This window comes from Myxocyprinus asiaticus, chromosome 50, assembly GCF_019703515.2.
Source record: "Myxocyprinus asiaticus isolate MX2 ecotype Aquarium Trade chromosome 50, UBuf_Myxa_2, whole genome shotgun sequence".
Lineage (NCBI taxonomy): Eukaryota > Metazoa > Chordata > Actinopteri > Cypriniformes > Catostomidae > Myxocyprinus > Myxocyprinus asiaticus.
In genome coordinates, this window is record NC_059393.1 from 19,156,626 (window position 1) to 19,176,267 (window position 19,642).

General features: G+C 36.1%; 1 protein-coding gene across 1 annotated transcript; it reads left to right on the plus strand.

The window, feature by feature from the left end:
• The first annotated feature begins 66 nt into the window (after positions 1 to 66).
• On the plus strand, positions 67 to 18,461 carry LOC127438807 (aldehyde oxidase 3-like). Its single transcript, XM_051694661.1, has 35 exons — positions 67 to 167; positions 1,194 to 1,251; positions 1,428 to 1,524; positions 1,739 to 1,847; positions 3,666 to 3,792; positions 3,877 to 3,938; positions 4,041 to 4,121; positions 4,278 to 4,358; positions 4,448 to 4,592; positions 4,725 to 4,817; positions 4,976 to 5,127; positions 5,353 to 5,446; positions 5,638 to 5,747; positions 6,521 to 6,705; positions 7,381 to 7,543; positions 7,657 to 7,746; positions 7,847 to 8,016; positions 9,793 to 9,919; positions 10,083 to 10,205; positions 10,316 to 10,412; positions 10,624 to 10,748; positions 10,973 to 11,106; positions 11,467 to 11,554; positions 11,633 to 11,719; positions 11,807 to 11,998; positions 12,295 to 12,525; positions 14,382 to 14,477; positions 14,603 to 14,731; positions 14,851 to 14,925; positions 15,032 to 15,084; positions 15,996 to 16,110; positions 16,349 to 16,414; positions 16,785 to 16,973; positions 17,284 to 17,451; positions 17,691 to 18,461. Exons 1-35 carry the CDS (start codon positions 114 to 116, stop codon positions 17,739 to 17,741), a joined length of 4,017 nt encoding a protein of 1,338 aa, XP_051550621.1. The 5' UTR covers positions 67 to 113; the 3' UTR covers positions 17,742 to 18,461.
• Positions 18,462 to 19,642: the final 1,181 nt, after the last annotated feature.

The following is a 19,642-nucleotide window of genomic DNA, read 5'->3' on the forward strand; positions in this document are numbered from 1 at the left end:
AAGACATGGCAAAGCCTTTACCATGTGATGCCAGTCAGTCACACTGGTCATTCGACTGATGTTAAGTAAGACCTTCATTACCAGAGCTCTGTGATCATTCTCTCCATTTCATCATGTCAAGTCCATCAGCAAACAGTGAACTGATCTTCTACATTAATGGCAAGAAGGTATGTTTCCATTACAGATATTGATTTCAAATCATTTTTAATGAAAAATATATGTAAATTAACAAGGTAAAAAAAAAAAAAAAAAATGATTGGGTCATATGAATGGATTTGAGATTTGGAAATGTAATGCCAAATGGCAATTATTTTGATGTTCAATCATTTTTGTGTAGAAGGTTAGGGTAGTTTAATATGTCTTCCTGCAGCTCAACTGAACACATATACTGATAAAATATATAGCTTGAAAGCATGCACTTTAAGTTTCTTTTTGGATAATAGTGTCTGCTAAATGCACGAATGTAATGGTGTTTTGCTAATAAAGTTATTTTTTCAGTTCCATAAATGAAGGTGAAAAGATTATTCTACTTTTATCAATATATATATATATATATATATATATATATATATATATATATATATATATATATATATATATATATATTTATATATATATATAAATTCTATCAAAAGCTAGGAAAACTGAATTACTGCCACAAGTATTATTATTATAAATATTCATATATATATATATATATATATATATATATATATATATATATATATATATATATATATATATACATATTGTGGTATTATTACTAATGCTTTATATTCACAATAATCATTTCATATAACAGGTTGAACATAACCAGCAGAAAATGGCGTGACTAAACATACATGTCTGAATCATAGCACATGACAGTCAGCGAGCAGCAAAACTAATGCTTTTGTCTTTCATGTATGATGCCATGAAAATTATTTTTTACACTTCATTCAATCTATCTGTGTGTGCATGTGTCTCGCATGACTGCCTGCCATTTGTAGTAATAAGTGCTATATATTTCTAGTTTCATCATTCTTCCCAGAATTCCACTCAGAATAAATAATGTGAATAAGCTGGTAACATTTAGTAGTTGTATGGGTCTCCAATCCTGTCACATGATCCATACAGGCCAAATCAAACTTGGCTTGATAGTTATCACTTGTGACATATGAGTGAATGCTGTCTTATGTTACATTTGTGTTAAGATAGTAGAGACGAATGCTGATCCAGAGGAGATGTTATTGGCTTACCTGCGAAGGAAAGGTACAGTAAAAACTTGTGTTTCTTAAAAATACACAATGTTTCGTTGAGTATTTCACACAAATTCTAATAACACGAAGTCCTCAGGTCATTTGCATTCTTTAATGTTTTCTACAGTATGAAAATATAATAGAAATTAAACAGTTTGCATGTTTATTTTTGCCGTTTTAATGTCATAGTGGGTTTGACGGGCACCAAGTATGGCTGTGGAGGAGGAGGTTGTGGAGCTTGCACTGTGATGCTGTCCAGATATGACCCTCTCAAGGACACTGTGCTGTATCTTTGATCACAACAGCAAAAATAGCACTATAAAACCTTGAGGTAGCAAACAATCAAAATGAGCATTTGTTTGCAAGATGTGTCCAAATCAAAGTTTACAAAAATGTAAAACTATTCATTTTGTTTTTTCAACTGTACTTTACACTAAGTTTATCTGTTAAGAAAATGTCATCAAGAAATTTAGTTTCATTGTTCTTAACCTGCTCCTCAGTCATTGGTCAGTTAATGCATGTCTTCAGCCAATTTGTTCTCTGCACGGTGCAGCCGTGGTGACCGTCGAGGGCATCGGAAGCACCAAGACCAAACTACATCCTGTTCAGGTACTTTATTCGTCCAAAAACCCAAACTACATATCAGTTTTCAAATGTATTACTGTGAATAGGTGGTTAAGAACAGTGTTGGGTGTAATCCAATTACAAAGTAATTTTGTTGGCTTAGTTACTTTTATTTTACAGACTTGGTTTAGGGTTTTGTAAAAATCCCTAAACCAAGACCAACGTTTTTGACTGTAACACATCCAACAGCTTTCAAGCTACATTCACCAAACTCGGCACAGACCTTCAGACTGTTCTGACTCAGCGTGCTATATTTTTTGTAACTGATAGGGATGACGGTTAATCAAATATTTAGAAAGAAAATCCCAGAATCTTGTATTGACGGAATGTTCAAATGGACCAATACTATTTTATACTCCAACTCCTGTCAAAAAACTCAAATACATCCATCCTTCCATTCATCCATCCATAACAGGAAAACGTTTTTTCAAGCCAACATCAAAATTTGTCTTGCCTGAGTTACTGTAATCAAATTACTTTTTAAGTAAAAAAAGCAATGTACCACATTACATTTTAAATTCAAATAGTCAGAATGCAGTTACTGAATTTCAATCATGTTAATTACTTTTAAATACATTACTTGGGTTACACATACTTCTAAAATAATGCTATTTATGTAGAATACATTTTAAACAAGAATTATGTACAGTATGTCTGTTTGCATTTCTGTGACAGATGAAGAGTCACTTGAGAGTTGTTGTAAACCCCAAAGTATACTTCGGTTTTGGCGTGAACGCTTAGCCTCTGCATACAGTCAAAAGCTAGCCTTTTAAAGTAGACTTCATTTGACTGTGCGCGCATACGCAGGCGGTTGGTGCATGTGTGCTACGACTGCAATGAGACACCGGACTATTTCTCTTCTGGAGTTTAGACCCATAAAGATGTCTTAATATGCCTTCAGACTTGAGTTATACAAATGCAGGTATGTCCTGACCACCTCACACACACGCACGTGACGTGCACGTCCACTGTTTTTTACACCTTCGTCTCCTATAGTTTACAGGTGATTACATCTTCTAGTGCTTTTTTGTGAAAGCAGTTACGGCTCACCTAAATGTTGCCACCTTGTGGACCCACCTTGTGGAACAATTCCAGGTGCATACGCATACTGCGCGTTTAGAGTACATGCTTAGAAAAAACAGGCCTCGTGCGTTCAGTGCGCAAGCACTCTCTTACAAAAATTTAGAGTCCATGGCAATTTTGCTGCAAACTTACCGCAAATTTGCCACTGTTTATGTTCACATGCAAATAAGCCTTGTGGCAAACTTGTTGCAAGTTGTCCATTGTTGTCAAAGGTTTGATGCATGTTCACCACTTCTGGTGAAGAACTGTAAACTTCTGGCAAACATTTGCGGCGAATCGCAAGCTCATTTTCATGTGAAAATAATGAGTGGCAAATTTGTGGCAAGTTTGCGGTCACTCTAGATTTTTTTGTAAGGGCTCTGCTAATGACAAAATTTGCGTCACACTTCCTGTATGCAGACGCCTAGTGTTTGCATCTACCCGAAGTATACTTTGGGCTTAAGGGAGTAATGTGTATTGCTTAAGTCTGACAGTGAACAAGCATAAAACAAAACTTATTTGTGAAGTGTTTTTAGAAAGTACTTATCAGTAAAGTAATTAGTAATGTGATTACTTTTCCCATGAAGTAACGAGTAGTGTAATCTGATTACAATTTTAGAGAATAAATTATTAATTTATATTGGATTACTTTTTGAGTAACTTACCCAACACTGGTTGACACTAACTTGCATTATGGAACAACAAACAAAGATGCCTTTGTGTGTGTGTTGTGTTCCTCAGGAGCGTATAGCCAAGGCTCATGGTTCTCAATGTGGTTTCTGTACCCCTGGAATGGTGATGTCCATGTACACATTACTAAGGAACAATCCCCAGCCCACCATGGAGGACATTCGGGAGGCACTTGGGGGTACATGGCCACACACACATGCATGTGATTACACTTACTTAAACACAGAATTAAATATTCTGGTTATGTTTTCTCTCTCTTAAGGGAACCTGTGTCGCTGTACCGGCTATCGGCCCATCATTGATGGATTTAAGACATTCTGTGATGTAAAGTCTTTTAAATCTTTCTACAAAGTAAAAGTCACTAAAACGCCTTAATTTTTGTTGGACTATGCTTTCTAGTCATGAAATCCAATACAATTTTTTCAGGTTCCCACTTGTTGCCAAAATGGTGAGAAAAATGGACAGTGTTGCATGGAAAATGGCAATTCCCACAACCAAGAATCTGATGTAAGAACATATTATTAATAGAAAATCTCACAATTGCTTGAAAACATGATGACATGTAACTGCAATAAGCCTTGTCTTCTTGAGCACCAATTAGTTATTAATATATATTAGTAAGAATTAGCAACTCTTAGTTAGTAACTCCTCTGCTATTGGCAGATATCTGGAGAACTTTTCAGCACGGATAATTTCTTACCACTAGATCCAACTCAGGATCTTATCTTTCCACCAGAACTATTGGTAAGTTAACTGATTTGTTACTGCATTATTGTATTAAATGATAAAAGCACTACCATTTCTCTTTATTTTATCCCCCCTCTTTCCATCAGCTTTTGGCAAAGAAAAAAGATGTTGGACAGCTATGGTTCCAGGGCGAAAAGGTCAGGTGGATTTCACCAGCAGACCTGAAAGACTTAATCAGACTGAAAGCTGAATACCCCAATGCATCTTTGTTGGCTGGGAACACAACCCTAGGTTGGTTTCAAGAAGAAGTTCAAATATTTTGAACTGGGCATTTATGGAAACAAGAAAAGACATTATTAAACTGAACAGCAAACAAACTAATCAATCAGTCAATCAATTGTGAACATTATTCTTCTCTTACAGGGCCAAAGATTAATCTGAAAGGAAAGGTCCATCCTGTGGTCATTTATGGTGGAAGCATTCCAGAACTAAGAGATATAAAATGGAGAAACAATAGTAAATTACAGCTGAAATCAAAATTAATGGCACTTTCATAAAACTCTCTTTAACCGAAGAGGATGTTCTTTGTAGGGGGAAAATATCACCATTTCATATACTTATTTAGGGAACACTGAAGTACAAATTAAAACTGAACAACACTGTGTTGTATTCAGGTGTGTCTGTAGGGGCAGGATGCAGTTTGTCTGTTCTAAAGGACATCCTCCTACAGGGAATTGAGGAACTCGGCCCCGAAAGAAGCAGGATTTACCAAGCCCTCATTCAAACCCTAAAGTGTTTGGCCAGCAAACAGATTCGCAACATGGCTGTGAGTTTCAAAAATGAATCAGGGAGAAAAAAATCTGATATATAAGTTATAAGTACTATTTAATAGGCAGCTATAGTAGGTCAATTTATATTGTCATGAAATGCAACTAAAGCCTCTATCATAATTTTCGATGACGCACACACAAATTTCAGTATAATTTAATTATTTGTTCTAAAATGATTTGTACTGTATATTTGTTACAATTTTGTTTCTTTTCAATTCAAGACCATTGGCGGAAATATCCTAAGCGCCAACCCCAAATATGACCTGAGCAGCATTCTCACAGCAGCGAAATGTACACTACACATTGTTTCCAATGGTAATGCTATTGTCTTTATAAAATATTAAATGTTACATAATTTTTTCTATTATTTCCTTTTTTTAATCGTGCAGCACATCTAAACGCTTAATAATGTCTAATATATTAAGTAACTGTAAAGAGATTGAGATTTGTGTGTTATGTTTATATAAGAAATCATTTTTAGTTTTCATTTTGTTGTTAAAATTCAGATGGCACTCGAGAGATTTATCTCAATGAGGAGTTTTTCACTGGCTGTGGTAAAACGGCTCTACGACCAGATGAGATTCTCCTGGCAATTGACATTCCTCACTCTAAACCAGTGAGTTACCCAAATGAATTAGAGTAAATGAGTAAAGTAAAGTGAAGTAAAGCTAATGCTAGATCCTACTCAACAGTACAGGACATTTATGTCAAGTTTCAACCAGAATATTCACGCCTAATGCATTTTTGCATGTGGTAGACAGTCTCGCACAGGAGCGGCACATTTTTTAGATGCCCCGTAAGGTTAAAATTACTTTTTAAAAAAAATTTTTTAAATGCAACTCGATACTCCTGCTTTTTTTTTCTTCTATTCATTGCGCTGCATCAAACTTTTTTTTTTTTTTTTAGAGCTATAATGTGTTCGGTCTATGCTGTTTTTTAAAATGTTTATTTTCTTATTTTTTATGTTAACATAGCCTATACAGACATCTTTGATCTCGAGAGACCTGCATTCTGTTCCATTCATCATACCTTGTTTAGCTTTTTTAATGCTAGAATACGTTCTTGCATCAGACTGCTAGTGTTTTTAATAGTTTTTATTTGTAAACATGGGTTGGACAGACATCTTTGACTGTTGCGCCACATCTGCTGTTTTACTTTTAAAAAATGTGTCTCTGGACACCTGCATTCTATTCTAATCGCTGCACATCTAGATTTTTTAATGCGAGAATGCGTTCGGTCTGAACAGCCAGTTCGACTTCTATAAAAGGAAGACTATATTCTTTGCTCATTCCATCTGCTTACACAGACAGTTTTATACTAGCTTGAGAGACATTTGTATGCTACAAATTAAGCTGCCACAAACGCTAAATGCTAATCTCTGTTTTGCAGTGGGAGTTTGTGTCAGCATTTCGCCAGGCACAGCGCAGAGAGTTTGCCTTCTCCATAGTAAACGCTGGTATGAGGGTAGTGTTCAGACAAGACTCAAATGTGGTGGAACATCTGGATATTTTTTATGGAGGTGTGGGGCCCACTCTAGTGAAAGCTAGACACACCTGTATGCAGCTAATAGGAAGGTATAATGATTTGAGGACAAGTACAAGAGAGTTTTTCAGTCTGGAGTCCTTAAACACAGAAGAAAATTATCATTTTGAAAAATCCAATAAGGTCTGTGGTCAACATTACTTAAAGAGGCGTTAGTGTTTTTTTCTGCAACATAAAATACAAACTGTCATAACTCAAACACTTTTTTTTTTTTTTATGTAAATTGCTAACAAGTTGCAAAACAAGGAGTACAACTACAACAAGGAAGTGAGTTGGTAACTTTAACAACTTTTTTGAAGCAAAAAGCAGTTTCAAAATTCAATTTTGGGGTATGAATGTGCAAGTTTTGTTGTAGAACAAAGCATGAAAGTCTCTTTAAGTGATTTTAACAACAGGCATTATTTTACTCAAAAAGAAACCAATATTCGAAAAACGAATAAGCAATTTCCGAATGAACTCATTGTGAATTAGACTTATAGGTTGCCAAAAAATAAAAAAGACTGAACAGCTCTATTTATAATTCAAACTCTTGTCTGAGAGAGAAGACTATATATGGTAATATTAAACATAACTTATAACCACACAATGTTTAAATACACCAGCCTTTGCAGAATTCCGAATTAGCGAGTCTTGCTTTGGTGCATTTGTTGCCTTATCTTGTATGCTGCATTATGCACATTTTGTGAACATTGGTTTCTCTCTGAAAGGCCATGGAATGAAAAGCTTTTGGCAGAGGGAATACAACTTTTAGAGGAAGAAATCTCTTTGCCCCCTACTGCCCCTGGTGGACGAGAGGAGTATCGCAAGGCTCTTGTCCTCAGCTTCTTTTTCAAGTTTTACATGCAGGTGCTGCTGGAGCTCAAAGAGAGGGTATGATAATGCTCTTAAAATATCATTGGAGCAAAAGGGCGACAATTTATTTTGAATTCCTGCTAAAGACACGTATTAGCTTTTTGAAGTGGTTTATACGTATGTCACTACAGGAGGTTGGTGTGAGTGATTTGCCGTTAGAGTATCTCAGTGCTCTAAAACCATTTAAAAATGAGGTACCACAGGGAAACTATTCTTACCAGGTAAGCACAATCTAATTACACCTTTTAAGCTATCATTCATTAACCTTTCACCAGTTTCCTTGATAATTAAAATAAAATGTATTTATCAATCAAATAATAGCTTGTGCCAGAGGCTCAGTCTTCTAGTGACCCGGTGGGACGTCCCAGTGTACACCAGACTGCTCTTCAACAGGCAACAGGTGAAGCTGTGTATTATGACGACATCCCCTCGGTTACTGGTGAACTCTTTGTGTCCATGGTAACCAGCAGCAGAGCTCATGCAAAGATCATGTAAGTGAAAGGAAATGGCATTTCTTCATCTTTTATGAAATCATGCATATGAAAACAAAACAAGTCATATTTTGCTTTGATTAACTTTAATTTTCTTAATACCAACACTGTTTTTTTTCACCATCAACAACATCAAAAAAAAAAAAAAATCAACAACACCTTGTCCAAAAATGAAAAATGATTACTCCACGGGTACTAAATGTGCCGTGTTGACATTGTACAGTATGATTGTTCTCACCCATATTTGTTCTCAATACTGAGGTAGTCGGTCTGAGATGATCTAGGCACAAAGTGGATGCAGGGTTTTGGTGTGGAAGGGTGCCATGGTACTCTGAATAACTGACTTGTCATAAGAGGCTGCAACAAAAGATACACAGGTTTAAAATCATATGCACATAAATCATAGATATTTTTCGTGAATAAAGTGGATCCACAGAATTCACTGCTCACTATGTAAGGAACCTCCACTATATTGTTACCATTTTTCTTCCAGAAACAGTTGTTGTTTAAGCAGACGACAGCATTTCTGGTTTTGGGAAATACCAGGTCTCCTTCAATCAGGAGATTAGCAGATCCTGTGTATGAAGAAAAAAAGTTATAGTTGCAATAACACAATATATGTATCAATCTGGATCTGAGTTGTATCACATTTTAATTTGTTAAAATAATCTTTGGCTTAGGCTGTCTGACCATTGTTGGAGTCCAAAATCTGTGTAGTGATGTCCACAATTTTTGGCTTTGTTAAAATCAAATCTTCAGGCCTCTGTTCCTGACGATGTAAATAGAAAGGTTTAAAATGACCCATTTGAGGAATGCTGATCATTGAAGTGCAGAGAGAAACTAGACCAGTCTTACCATGAGAGGAGACGCCTGGACGACGGCAACCAGCAGCAGAATGGAGAAATCCAGCAAAATGAAGAGAGTTGATGTTTGAAATCATTACATTTAATTTATTTAATTGCTTTGACCTTCATTTAGGGATTTTCCAAAAATCCATTTCTTCTTTATCCGCCAAAACTTTGGTGCGTAACTTGTCCCGTACAACTTGTAACTTGTTTGTCGTACACCCATGAATGAGGTATCAAAACTACAGGCTTAGTGAGGAAAGTTCTTTTTAATTACTTTTATAAGCGATCTGGTGTACAGCGTTTGCCTGGCGGGTGAAAAAACATGTGAAATATGCCAATGGACTTAACAATAAAAAAGAGGAGGCTCATATCTCTGGGAAAAAAAATCAGAGAGACATGGGGTGGCTCTTTTTGGCAGAAAGGCAAGTTTAGGGATACCCAAGCGACCACCCATAACATTAAGGTGACTGCCTAATAATGCCCTAGCAACCACTCAGAACACAATATATCAGCACCAAAACATCATAAAGACACATGAAGTGTGTCCTCTTCTGACTCAGGGCCAGAGTATTGAGGCCCTTGGTAGGCCCTGGGGTCCCCAGCTTTATCTCGGCAACAGAAAATCGTGATAAATGGGGGTGGGTTCTTTTGACTTGAGGAAGAGTACTAAGGGCCTTGGTGGGACATTGGAGCAGTGAGTTTTGCCACGGCATGCACCACTCACATTTTCTTCTATTTGAAATTACAGTTTATTGTCATTCCAGGATACAGCACAGTACAGTGGTGTGGCCACTTTACCTTGTAGGATCATTGCATTCATGAAACTCATCTTTCTGGTTGCCAGCTTGCAAAAAGCCCCAAATGTTCCTTGATGTCTACTCTTTAAGACTACAATGCTCTCATTATCTTAATTTGATCTTCACACAAGTGCTATAGATGCATCAGCGGCCCTTGCTATGCCTGGAGTGGTAACCTTCATCTCTGCTACGGACGTTCCTGGTCAGAATAGAAGATTGTGGTTCAACAACCCTGAGGAGCTTTTTGCTGAGGAAGAGGTACCATGACAGTAAATTATTCTAGCAAATTATCACTGGTGTTGAGGTATATCTAATTCAAACCGTAAACAATTCCATTATTGGTTGCACAAAATGCTACATTGATGTTCTTTGCATTACAGATACATTGCAGTGTTGTTTCTTATATGTTTGCGGTTTCCAGGTCATCTGTGTGGGGCAGATTATTGGAGCCATTGTAGCTCAGACCAGAGAACAAGCCAAAAGAGCAGCCAAGCAGGTGGCCATTACCTATCAGGACCTCCAACCTGTCTTCTTCACTATAGAGGTACTTACAAACAAAATAATAACCTTTTGTTAAGTTACAGAAAGACATGGCAAGAGCAAGGATAAACATTCTCAATTTTTGCTCATGTTTTTGTCCCATTTTTTCTAAAGGAGGCCATTGAACATCAGTCATTTTTTGACCCCAAGAGAAAACTGGAAAGAGGAAATGTAGAGGAAGGCTTTGAGAAAGCAGACCAAATACTGGAGGGTATAAACTAGTGAATCTGAATCTTTGATTTGAATCTGATTTATATCTTAATCAGGTTTAAATTTCAAACTGATTCTAACTATTCAGAATCATATTCAAAATCCAACTAATTTATGTATGTTTAGTCATATGTTTAGTCATGTCTTTAGTAAATTTTTTTTTTTTTTTACAATGCACAGAATAATTTGTTTATGGCTATGATGTGTCATAGGTGAGATGTATATGGGTGGACAAGAGCACTTTTACATGGAAACTCAGGGAGTAATTGTGATTCCTAAGGGAGAGGCGGGAGAATTGGATCTCTATGTGGCCAGTCAGCATGCAGCTTATACTCAGGTCTATTTTCTTCTGTGAAAATACAGTGAATATAGTTTAATATTAAGATATCCATAATTTAAATATGAAAATATGCTTAAATCAGTCAAACCAATTGATTATACTTTCTCAAAGATAAATAAACTTAATTTGGAGCTTTAAAATAGTTAATTAAAGACTGAATAGAAGGATATGTTGTCATTATTTTTCCTTGATTATTAGCACTATTTTGTTTATTTAAACAGGAAGTGGTGGGCATCACTCTCGGCATTGACTCCAATAAGATCACTTGTCATGTGAAGAGGCTAGGAGGTGCATTTGGTGGGAAAGTTATGAAGATTGCGTCATTATCTGCCATCGCTGCCACAGCTGCTTACAAGTATGCATAAATGAGACATGTACCTTTGTCAAAGCAGCACTTTTTAAAAACTTTTTTTTGTTATATTTTTAAGATATTTTCTATTATTTTCTTTTTTAATTTAAATTTTCTATTTTTTTTCTATTATTCTATTTAATTTAATTTAATTTAATTTAAATTTTTTATTTTATATTATTCTATATATTATTTTATGAAGTACTTTGTATTATGTATTATATTTAAGTAATTTGTGAAATTCAATGAAAGTATGTTTTTAGAGTTCTCCATAAAAACGAGGTTTTATCACAATGCTAAATAAAAACATATACTACTTAGCATATGCTTTATAAGATTTAACTGACTGTATACTAAAACATTCAGGACTGGCCATGCTGTGCGATGTGTGCTAGATCGTGGAGATGACATGCTCATCACGAGTGGCAGGCATCCTTTCCTGGGGAAGTATAAGGTACTGTGACATCAAGGGAAATAGTCTCTGGACTATGGTGTGACCCCGTGTAACCTTATGCCCCACCTTTATTCACAGGTTGGATACATGAATGATGGGACCATACTGGCTGCCGACATCACGTACTACAGCAATGGAGGATGCACTCTAGATGAATCCTCCTTTGTATGTTGATTTTTCAGTATGTTGATTACATATACAATATGTGTGGGTATAGTCCTATATACAGAATGTGAACATCTTTGTGAACAGATCATGGAGAAAGCTCTCCTTCACATGGATAATGGCTACAAGATCCCTAACCTCCGTGGGCGAGGCTTTGTGTGCAAGACCTATTTGCCATCATATACAGCCTTCCGGGGCTTTGGTGGACCTCAGGGTCTGACCATCATCGAAAGCGTGCTCCATGAGGTTGCCATCAAGTGTGGCTTGCCTGCACATCAGGTGGGACCTTTTCAGAATCAGAAGTTAATTAAACAGACATAAAACAATCGTGTTATAGAACAATAGTTGCATGTTCAGATCTATGAGCTATCATCATTGTGCCCATTAGAAAGGAAAATAACCTCAAGTTGCTTCTTAGAGACTTGTAAAAAAGTTTATGGTAAGCAAGTTTGGATAAAGAAGCTGGTGTGAAATTATTCCGGTATATATAGTCCAGCTCTGAGTGAAATGCTCTGCATTAAAAATCAAACTTAGTCTTGTTGGAACTGTTTAAAAAGAGGACTCTGACTCTACAGGTAAGAGACATCAACATGTACAAGGACGAGAAATCCTACACCCACCACAAGCAGATCTTTTCCCCACGTGACATGGTGCGCTGCTGGACCGAGTGTCTCAAGAAATCCAGCTATGACCAGCGGCTTCTGTACATCCAGCAGTTCAATGCCCACAACTACTGGAAGAAGAGGGGGATCTCTATTGTTCCATTGAAGTTTGGAATTGGATTTTCCAAGGGCTTCTATAACCAGGTGAAATTGGTGAAGAAATTCAGATTAAGGCCGAAACAAATTGTACGCAAGTACGTGAACACAGGCACTTCTAGCTACACAAACTCTAATTTTGTGCATAGTTGCATTCCAAAATGTGTCAGGCTGCATTTCATAATATGATGCAAGTACACATTGCAGTCTCAACGTTGCCACAAGTGGTGCTATAGCAGACATGAGTGTGAACTGTCTGCTTCTACGGCAAGTTTTCTTTTTCTAGCGAACTACTGTAATGGTGAAGCAACAGGTTGAAGAGAACATTGCTGAGAAAGTAAGGTAAAGACACTGGAGGCCAAATTTTGGAATGATGTACAGATTTTGATATTACGGAAGGAAATTGGTACTTTAATTCACCAAAGTGGCATTCAACTGATCACAAAGTATAGTCAGGACATTACTGATGTAAAAAAACAGCACCATCGCTATTTGAATCTTTTTTTTTAATCAAATCTAGATACCTTATACTTGAGTAATCATGCTGAATTGCTAATTTGGTACTAGAAAATCACTTGCCATTACACCAAACACAGTTGAAAGCTATTTGGTTCATTAAATGACGCTTAACATTGTCTTTGTGTTTGTTTTTTAATGCCACAGTATGCAATAGACTGGCATGTCTTAAGGTCAATATTAGGTCAAAAATGGCAAAAAAAGAAACAGCTTTCTCTAGAAACTTGTCAGTCAATCATTGTTTTGAGAAATGAAGGCTATACAATACTTGAAATTGCCAAAAACCTGAAGATTTCATACAAAGGTGTACACTACAATCTTCAAAGACAAAGGACAACTGGCTCTAACAAGGACAGAAAGAGATGTGGAAGGCCCAGATGTACAACTAAACAAGAGGATAAGTACATCAGAGTCTCTAGTTTAAGAAATAGAAGCCTCACATGTCCTCAGCTGACAGTTTCATTGAATTCTACCCGCTCAACACCAGTTTCATGTACAACAGTAAAGAGAAGACTCAGGGGTGCAGGCCTTATGGGGAGAATTACAAAGAAAAAGCCACGTTTGAAACAGAAAAACAAAAAGAAAAGGTTAGAGTGGGCAAAGAAACACAGACATTGGACAACAGATAATTGGAAAAGAGTGTTATGGATTTTTAACCCCATTGAGCTTTTGTGGGATCAGCTAGACTGTAAGGTGAGTGAGAAGTTCCTGACAAGACAGCCACATCTATGGCAAGTGCTACAGGAAGCGTGGGGTGAAATGTCACCTGAGTATCTGGACAAACTGACAGCTAGAATGCCAAGCATCTGCAAATCTGTCATTGCTGCACGTGGATGATTTTTTGATGAGAACTCTTTGAAGTAGTTTAAAAAGTTCTGAAAAATTCTTCAAATTGTAATAGTAATTTTTCACGTTATTAATGTCCTGATTATACATTGTGATCAGTTGAATGCCACTTTGGTGAATAAAAGCATCTTTCCATAAGAGCAAAATCTGTACATTATTCCAAACTTTTGGCCACCAGTGTACGTATAGCAACTTATTGAATAATAATAATAACATCCAGTTCAATGGCACAGACTTTTGAAGGTAACTATTGCCCCCTTCAATTTTTTTGGTTTGTTATCGCCACAGTGATGCAAGAACGCATATTATGAACGTTTAACTGGCCCGCGCATTGGCAATGCTTTGGCTTAGCGCTCGCAATTTGGCTTTGCAGATTCACAAGGTCACTTCAAATGTTTTCACTTGGTATTAGTCAACACTACTGTGAAGAATGTGCAGTCTAGGACAATTTTCTTGACAATTCTAGCTTCTTTAATGTTTCAGTGACACTTTACACAATTTAGTATGCCACTGACTAGAGTTTCTGACTATGTTCTGGTCAGGGTGCAGCGCTGGTGAACATCTACAAAGATGGATCGGTTCTAGTCTCTCATGGAGGAACAGAGATGGGTCAGGGCATCAACACTAAAGCCATACAGGTCACAATATATGCTCATTATATCATAAGCATGAGTTCCAATATCGAACTATGGCCTAAATATAGATTTTGCAGAAAACATAAAAACCTTGCACACTTGAAATGTTAATTTGATTTTTAATGCAGATCGCCAGTCGCATTCTGAAGGTTCCAATGTCCTTGATTCACATCAAGGAGACCTGCACAGGAAACGTACCCAATGCTGCACCGTCTGCGGCGTCGTTTGGCACAGATGCTGTAGGAATGGCAGTCAAGGTATCCAGCCATCCATTTACAAGTATTACAAAAAGGCTTTAACAGTACATATTTTCAACAATACATTTGTGTACTTTTCCTGACTGAATGTTTAATAATTGGTAATATTTTGCATGTAGAATGCTTGTGAAAAACTCATGACATGTCTGGAGCCACTGATTAAGAAACATTCCCAATACACCTGGCAACAGCTGGTCAGTAATAGTCAACCACATCCAACCACTACGTTGAATAATAGCAAGTGAATTAAAGACACTTAATGATTTTAATGTTACAATGGACAACCTTTTTTTTTTCCAGGTGGTGGAAGCTTACTGCCAGAAGATCAGTTTGTCAGCAACAGGTTTCTTCATGTATGTATATAAGAATGTGGTTGTATAATGTAGCCTCATGTGTTTTTATTTGTATTTTTTTTATCTGTGCTATTTTTTTAATTTTTTATGTAAACATACACTAGACATCTTCCAGGCCGTTTACATCGAAACCATTTTTGTATCCTTCCGTGCTGTTTTTCAGTTGTTTTTCTATGTGAACATGCGCTAGATGGACGTCTTTGACCATTGCACCGCGTCACCCAGGAGTACCTATTTTCAGACTCCTTGTCAAGCTAAAAAAATATTTAATGTTTTTTTAAAACCAATGTCGAGACACCTGCGTACTGTTCTATTAATTGCACTGCGTCTAGCCTTTTTAGTGCAAACGTGTGCAGTGTGAACGGTCCCTTAAACAGTTGTGATGCATCTTGCTGTTTTTTTAGCATCTTGCATAGGATTATTGTGTATTTTAGATGTTGTGTCAAGTTAAAAAGAAATTAAACTTATAAAATCGTGTCTCGAGACAACTGCATGCTGCTCAGTTCATTGTGTTGCATCTAGCCTTTTTAACGCAAACGCAATCTATGTGAACGGTCCCTTCAACCGTTGTGGTGCATCTTGCTGTTTTAACAGCATCTCGCGCAGGAGCACTGCATACTTTAGACACTGTAACAAGTTAAAATAACTTCAACTGTTAAAAACACATCTAGAGACACCTGCACTCTGTTCTATTTGGGGTTCGAGTTTTCTGAAGTATATGAACATCTCTAAGGCCATATGGCTACTGTCCCAGACTTTCTCTGTAACCACTAAACAAGGCATTCGTTGTTGCGCTAAGTAATTTTACGTGATTTCTATTTGTGAAATGAATTTAAGTATATTAAACATGTTTCCTACATGAAATGTATAAATGTTTGGAATAAATGTATTAATTTGAGTGTTTATACCAGGGGCCCCCACACCAGTGTTGACTGGGAGAAAAGTGAGGGACCAGCCTACTATTACTTTACTTTTGGGGCCTGTTGCTCTGAGGTGGAAATCGACTGCTTGACAGGAGACCACAAGGTGCTCAACTGCTTCTAGTTATCTACATTCATAAATCTATGCTAATTTAATTTGTCCATGGAGGACATTGTAATATTAAGTGTCATGTCAGGAAAGATTCATGAGTGGTTACTGGCAATTAAATGGCCTGAATTCTACAATAAGACTATAATTAAACATTTTTTTTTCCTGATTATATGAATGTACTTTTTAAATTTAAGTATTAAAATTTATAGGCTTGCAAAATTATATTTTTCAGAACATTAGGACCGACATTGTGATGGATGTTGGTCGGAGTATAAACCCTGCTCTGGATGTTGGACAGGTATATGGAAAATAGCGGTACTGTTTTTAAAAAGTGAAATAATTGATTAAATCTTAAGTTTTTAAACGTAATTTTTTATTTATTTATATAAAATGTTTATTTTATATTAAATTAATTTTTACATTCCATTTTATAATACATTTTTATTTAAAATATTAAATATTATTACATTTTATTTTATAGTAAATTATGTTTTTATTTAAAATGTTAAATATTTTTATATTTCATTTTATACTAAATACTAAATATTTTATTTATATGACATTTTATTAAATTTAATTATTTTATATTTAAAATACTATACAAAATATTTTTCTATAAATTTCTGAATCAGTCAGCATGCAGTTGGTTTATGCATTTGTGTGTACAGGTGGAGGGAGGTTTTGTTCAGGGAATTGGACTCTACACTATAGAGGAGCTGCATTTCTCTCCTGAGGGTGTGTTGTTGACCAGGGGTCCCTCTCAGTATAAAATCCCAGCTCTGTGTGATATCCCTCCTCAACTTAATGTCCACCTGCTGGCCAACGCAGACAATCCTCATGCCATCTACTCATCAAAGGTAAGACAAACACACAAATAGTCTTATGTATCTTGAAGACACGCAGACAAACCACGCTTAGATGGTTGTTTCAAACTAGTAATCAAAGCAGTCTAAGTACAATATTTGTGGTAAATAACCAGTAATGTTTACTTTTCAGTGAAAATGACAGACAAAACAAACACAAAAAATTGTGTCTAGACTTCTGTGATTATAAAACTCAGCAGTTCTGTCAGACTTCAAAAGTTTAAGCTTAATTTGTTAGTAACACTTTACAATAAGGTTGTATTTGTAGTATCAGGTCAAAAGAGCTTTGTTTTTTGCTTTTCAGGGTATCGGGGAGCCGCCTGTGTTCTTCGGCTGCACTTTGTTCTTCGCCATTAAAGAAGCGATCGCAGCCGCAAGGAGAGAGAGAGGCCTGAGTGATAGTTTCTCTCTCTCTTCTCCTGCCACTGCAGAAAAGATATGCATGGCCTGTGAAAACTGTGTCACCAGGATGGTAGGAAAACACTTTGGATGGAAAATGTTTCTTTGGATTATATATATATATATATATATATATATATATTAAAAAATACACTCAATTAATTTTGAAAGACTTCATTATTATGTATTAACATAAATTATAATAATATAATATATATATATAAGCCTTCAGAAATTATGTATTCATGTATTTCAATGTTTCATTTGTCTATAACATTTGGATTTCATAATTTAATATCACATTTTTCACAGGTGCCACTAGATAAGAAAGTCAAATCCAAGCCCTGGGCCATCAACCTGTGAAGATCAACAAAACACTGCTTTAATACCTCACCTAAACAAACTGTTACGTCCTTTTATTGCTTGCTGATTGAGACTTTGACCTCATAATTCAAACTAGCGATCATTTGGCCTAGATACACACAAATATGTGACACGCACCATCTGTATCAGGTGAATACAGGGGACAACTGGTTATTAGAAAGTGTCCCACTTTACTTGTATTCACCCTATACCATCCCAGTTTGGATTCGGTCTATTATTTTTTGTTTTTAAGAATCAAATGAGAGCAGTATTCAAAGAATATTTGTAGATCCACTGAGCATATATGTAATCATTTTTATAATGATAGTTATAGTTTTTAGAAATGTTTAGTATTTTCCAATGTGTAGCCATAGAACTCATTTAGAATTATAATCCAGCATTATATTAGAATTATAACCAGTAGAATACAGTAATGTTTAATTCACATTTATTATATTTGTCACAAACAAGTTAAGGAAAATTTCAAATGTTAAGTGACAAGTAAAGCCTTTGATTTATCTGATATGAAATGGCATAAGATTGACATGTTAGTAACGAATATGAAATAATAACTATAGATTGTTCTTGAGACACTTTTTTATGTATGTGATTACACTTTTTTTTTTTTTTCAATTAGTAAGTATTATTTAGTAAACAGCTAATGATAATTGGATGTTAAATCAGGAGATTGTGAATTCAAAAGTCTTGTAAATTAATAAACATAAAGGCACTGAGTCTGATGAAAGTTTAATATGATAATTTATGATTATGATGATGAAGACTTCATATGTCCAGAGCCCATGGCTGAGCTGATCCAGAAGTTGATCTGGATTCATTCTGTGAAACCTTCAGAAGACAAAACTATATTTCATTTCAAAATCATAAATCACAAGAAGTAATATATTTTTTTATTTTTTCATCCAGGAATGTTTTATCAAGGAGTCCTTTCATCTAGATTTGGATTTAAAAAGACTGTTAAAGTGTTTAAATTCACAACTGTGTGTCTGTGATTCTCGTACCATCTTAATGAAGCATGTGGCACATGCCAGACATACTCACTCTGGAGTGGCAGGGCGGTTGAGGATGAAAGGGCCAGTTAAACCTGCATCTTTCTGGGCTGCAGTCTAAGCGTCTTTAATAGCAAAGAATACGCAACAATTGCTGGCTCTCTGATCCCCTGAAACAACAGGGAAAACTTAGCACCATTGGACAGAGCTTTAGTGCAGTTACCACTGGACAAGATTTAGGGAAAAAAATTAAATAAACACCAATAAAAATAGATACAAAAGGAAACTAAATCCAAAATTAGTCTGCAATCTGAGATCTACAGACCGGGAAATTAGTTTAATTAAACTGACATGAACCACGAGCATGTGTTGAGGATGCATTGTGTGCTAGTTTCAGAGATATGGATGAGGGAAGCTGGGATATTCAGCTCTCGACTCGCCACCTGTGAGGGAACAGCACAAGATCAATCCAAAAACTGACATGAAATGGCTGTAAGCAAGTATCTAAAACAGACAGTGGTACCTGTTAGACTTTAGTGTGTATGCTTTAGCCCATTTCTGTCCCGCCATGGCTTACTAGTACAGATCCATTGGTATAAATATGCACAAGAGCTGCGGCCTTTGATATTAACAGACACACCGATATATCACTGAGAGTTCATACAAAAAAAAAAGAAAAGAAGAAGCTTTCAGAAATACTTCCATTAGACTCTGAGGTTGGGCAAAGGTGTTTTGTGTAACAGTAAACTGGTTGAGGAAGCACTCTGCAAAGCCGACCCCATATTTAATAGGTAAAATGGTGATTCCTCTCTTTTTGTACTGGTTCTGCTGGTTAAAGAAATCGATGGCCTGTAGAGGTTGCTGGAAGTAAGCTTTCTCCTTTTCCAACTCATT

Excerpts from the sequence above, each read along its gene's own strand:
- LOC127438807 (XM_051694661.1), top strand. The coding sequence starts at position 114 with ATGTCAAGTCCATCAGCAAACAGTGAACTGATCTTCTACATTAATGGC. Across the intron at positions 10,206-10,315 it reads CTGTCTTCTTCACTATAGAG|GAGGCCATTGAACATCAGTC; the intron begins GTACTTACAAAC and ends TTTTTTCTAAAG. Across the intron at positions 11,720-11,806 it reads CTCTAGATGAATCCTCCTTT|ATCATGGAGAAAGCTCTCCT; the intron begins GTATGTTGATTT and ends CTTTGTGAACAG.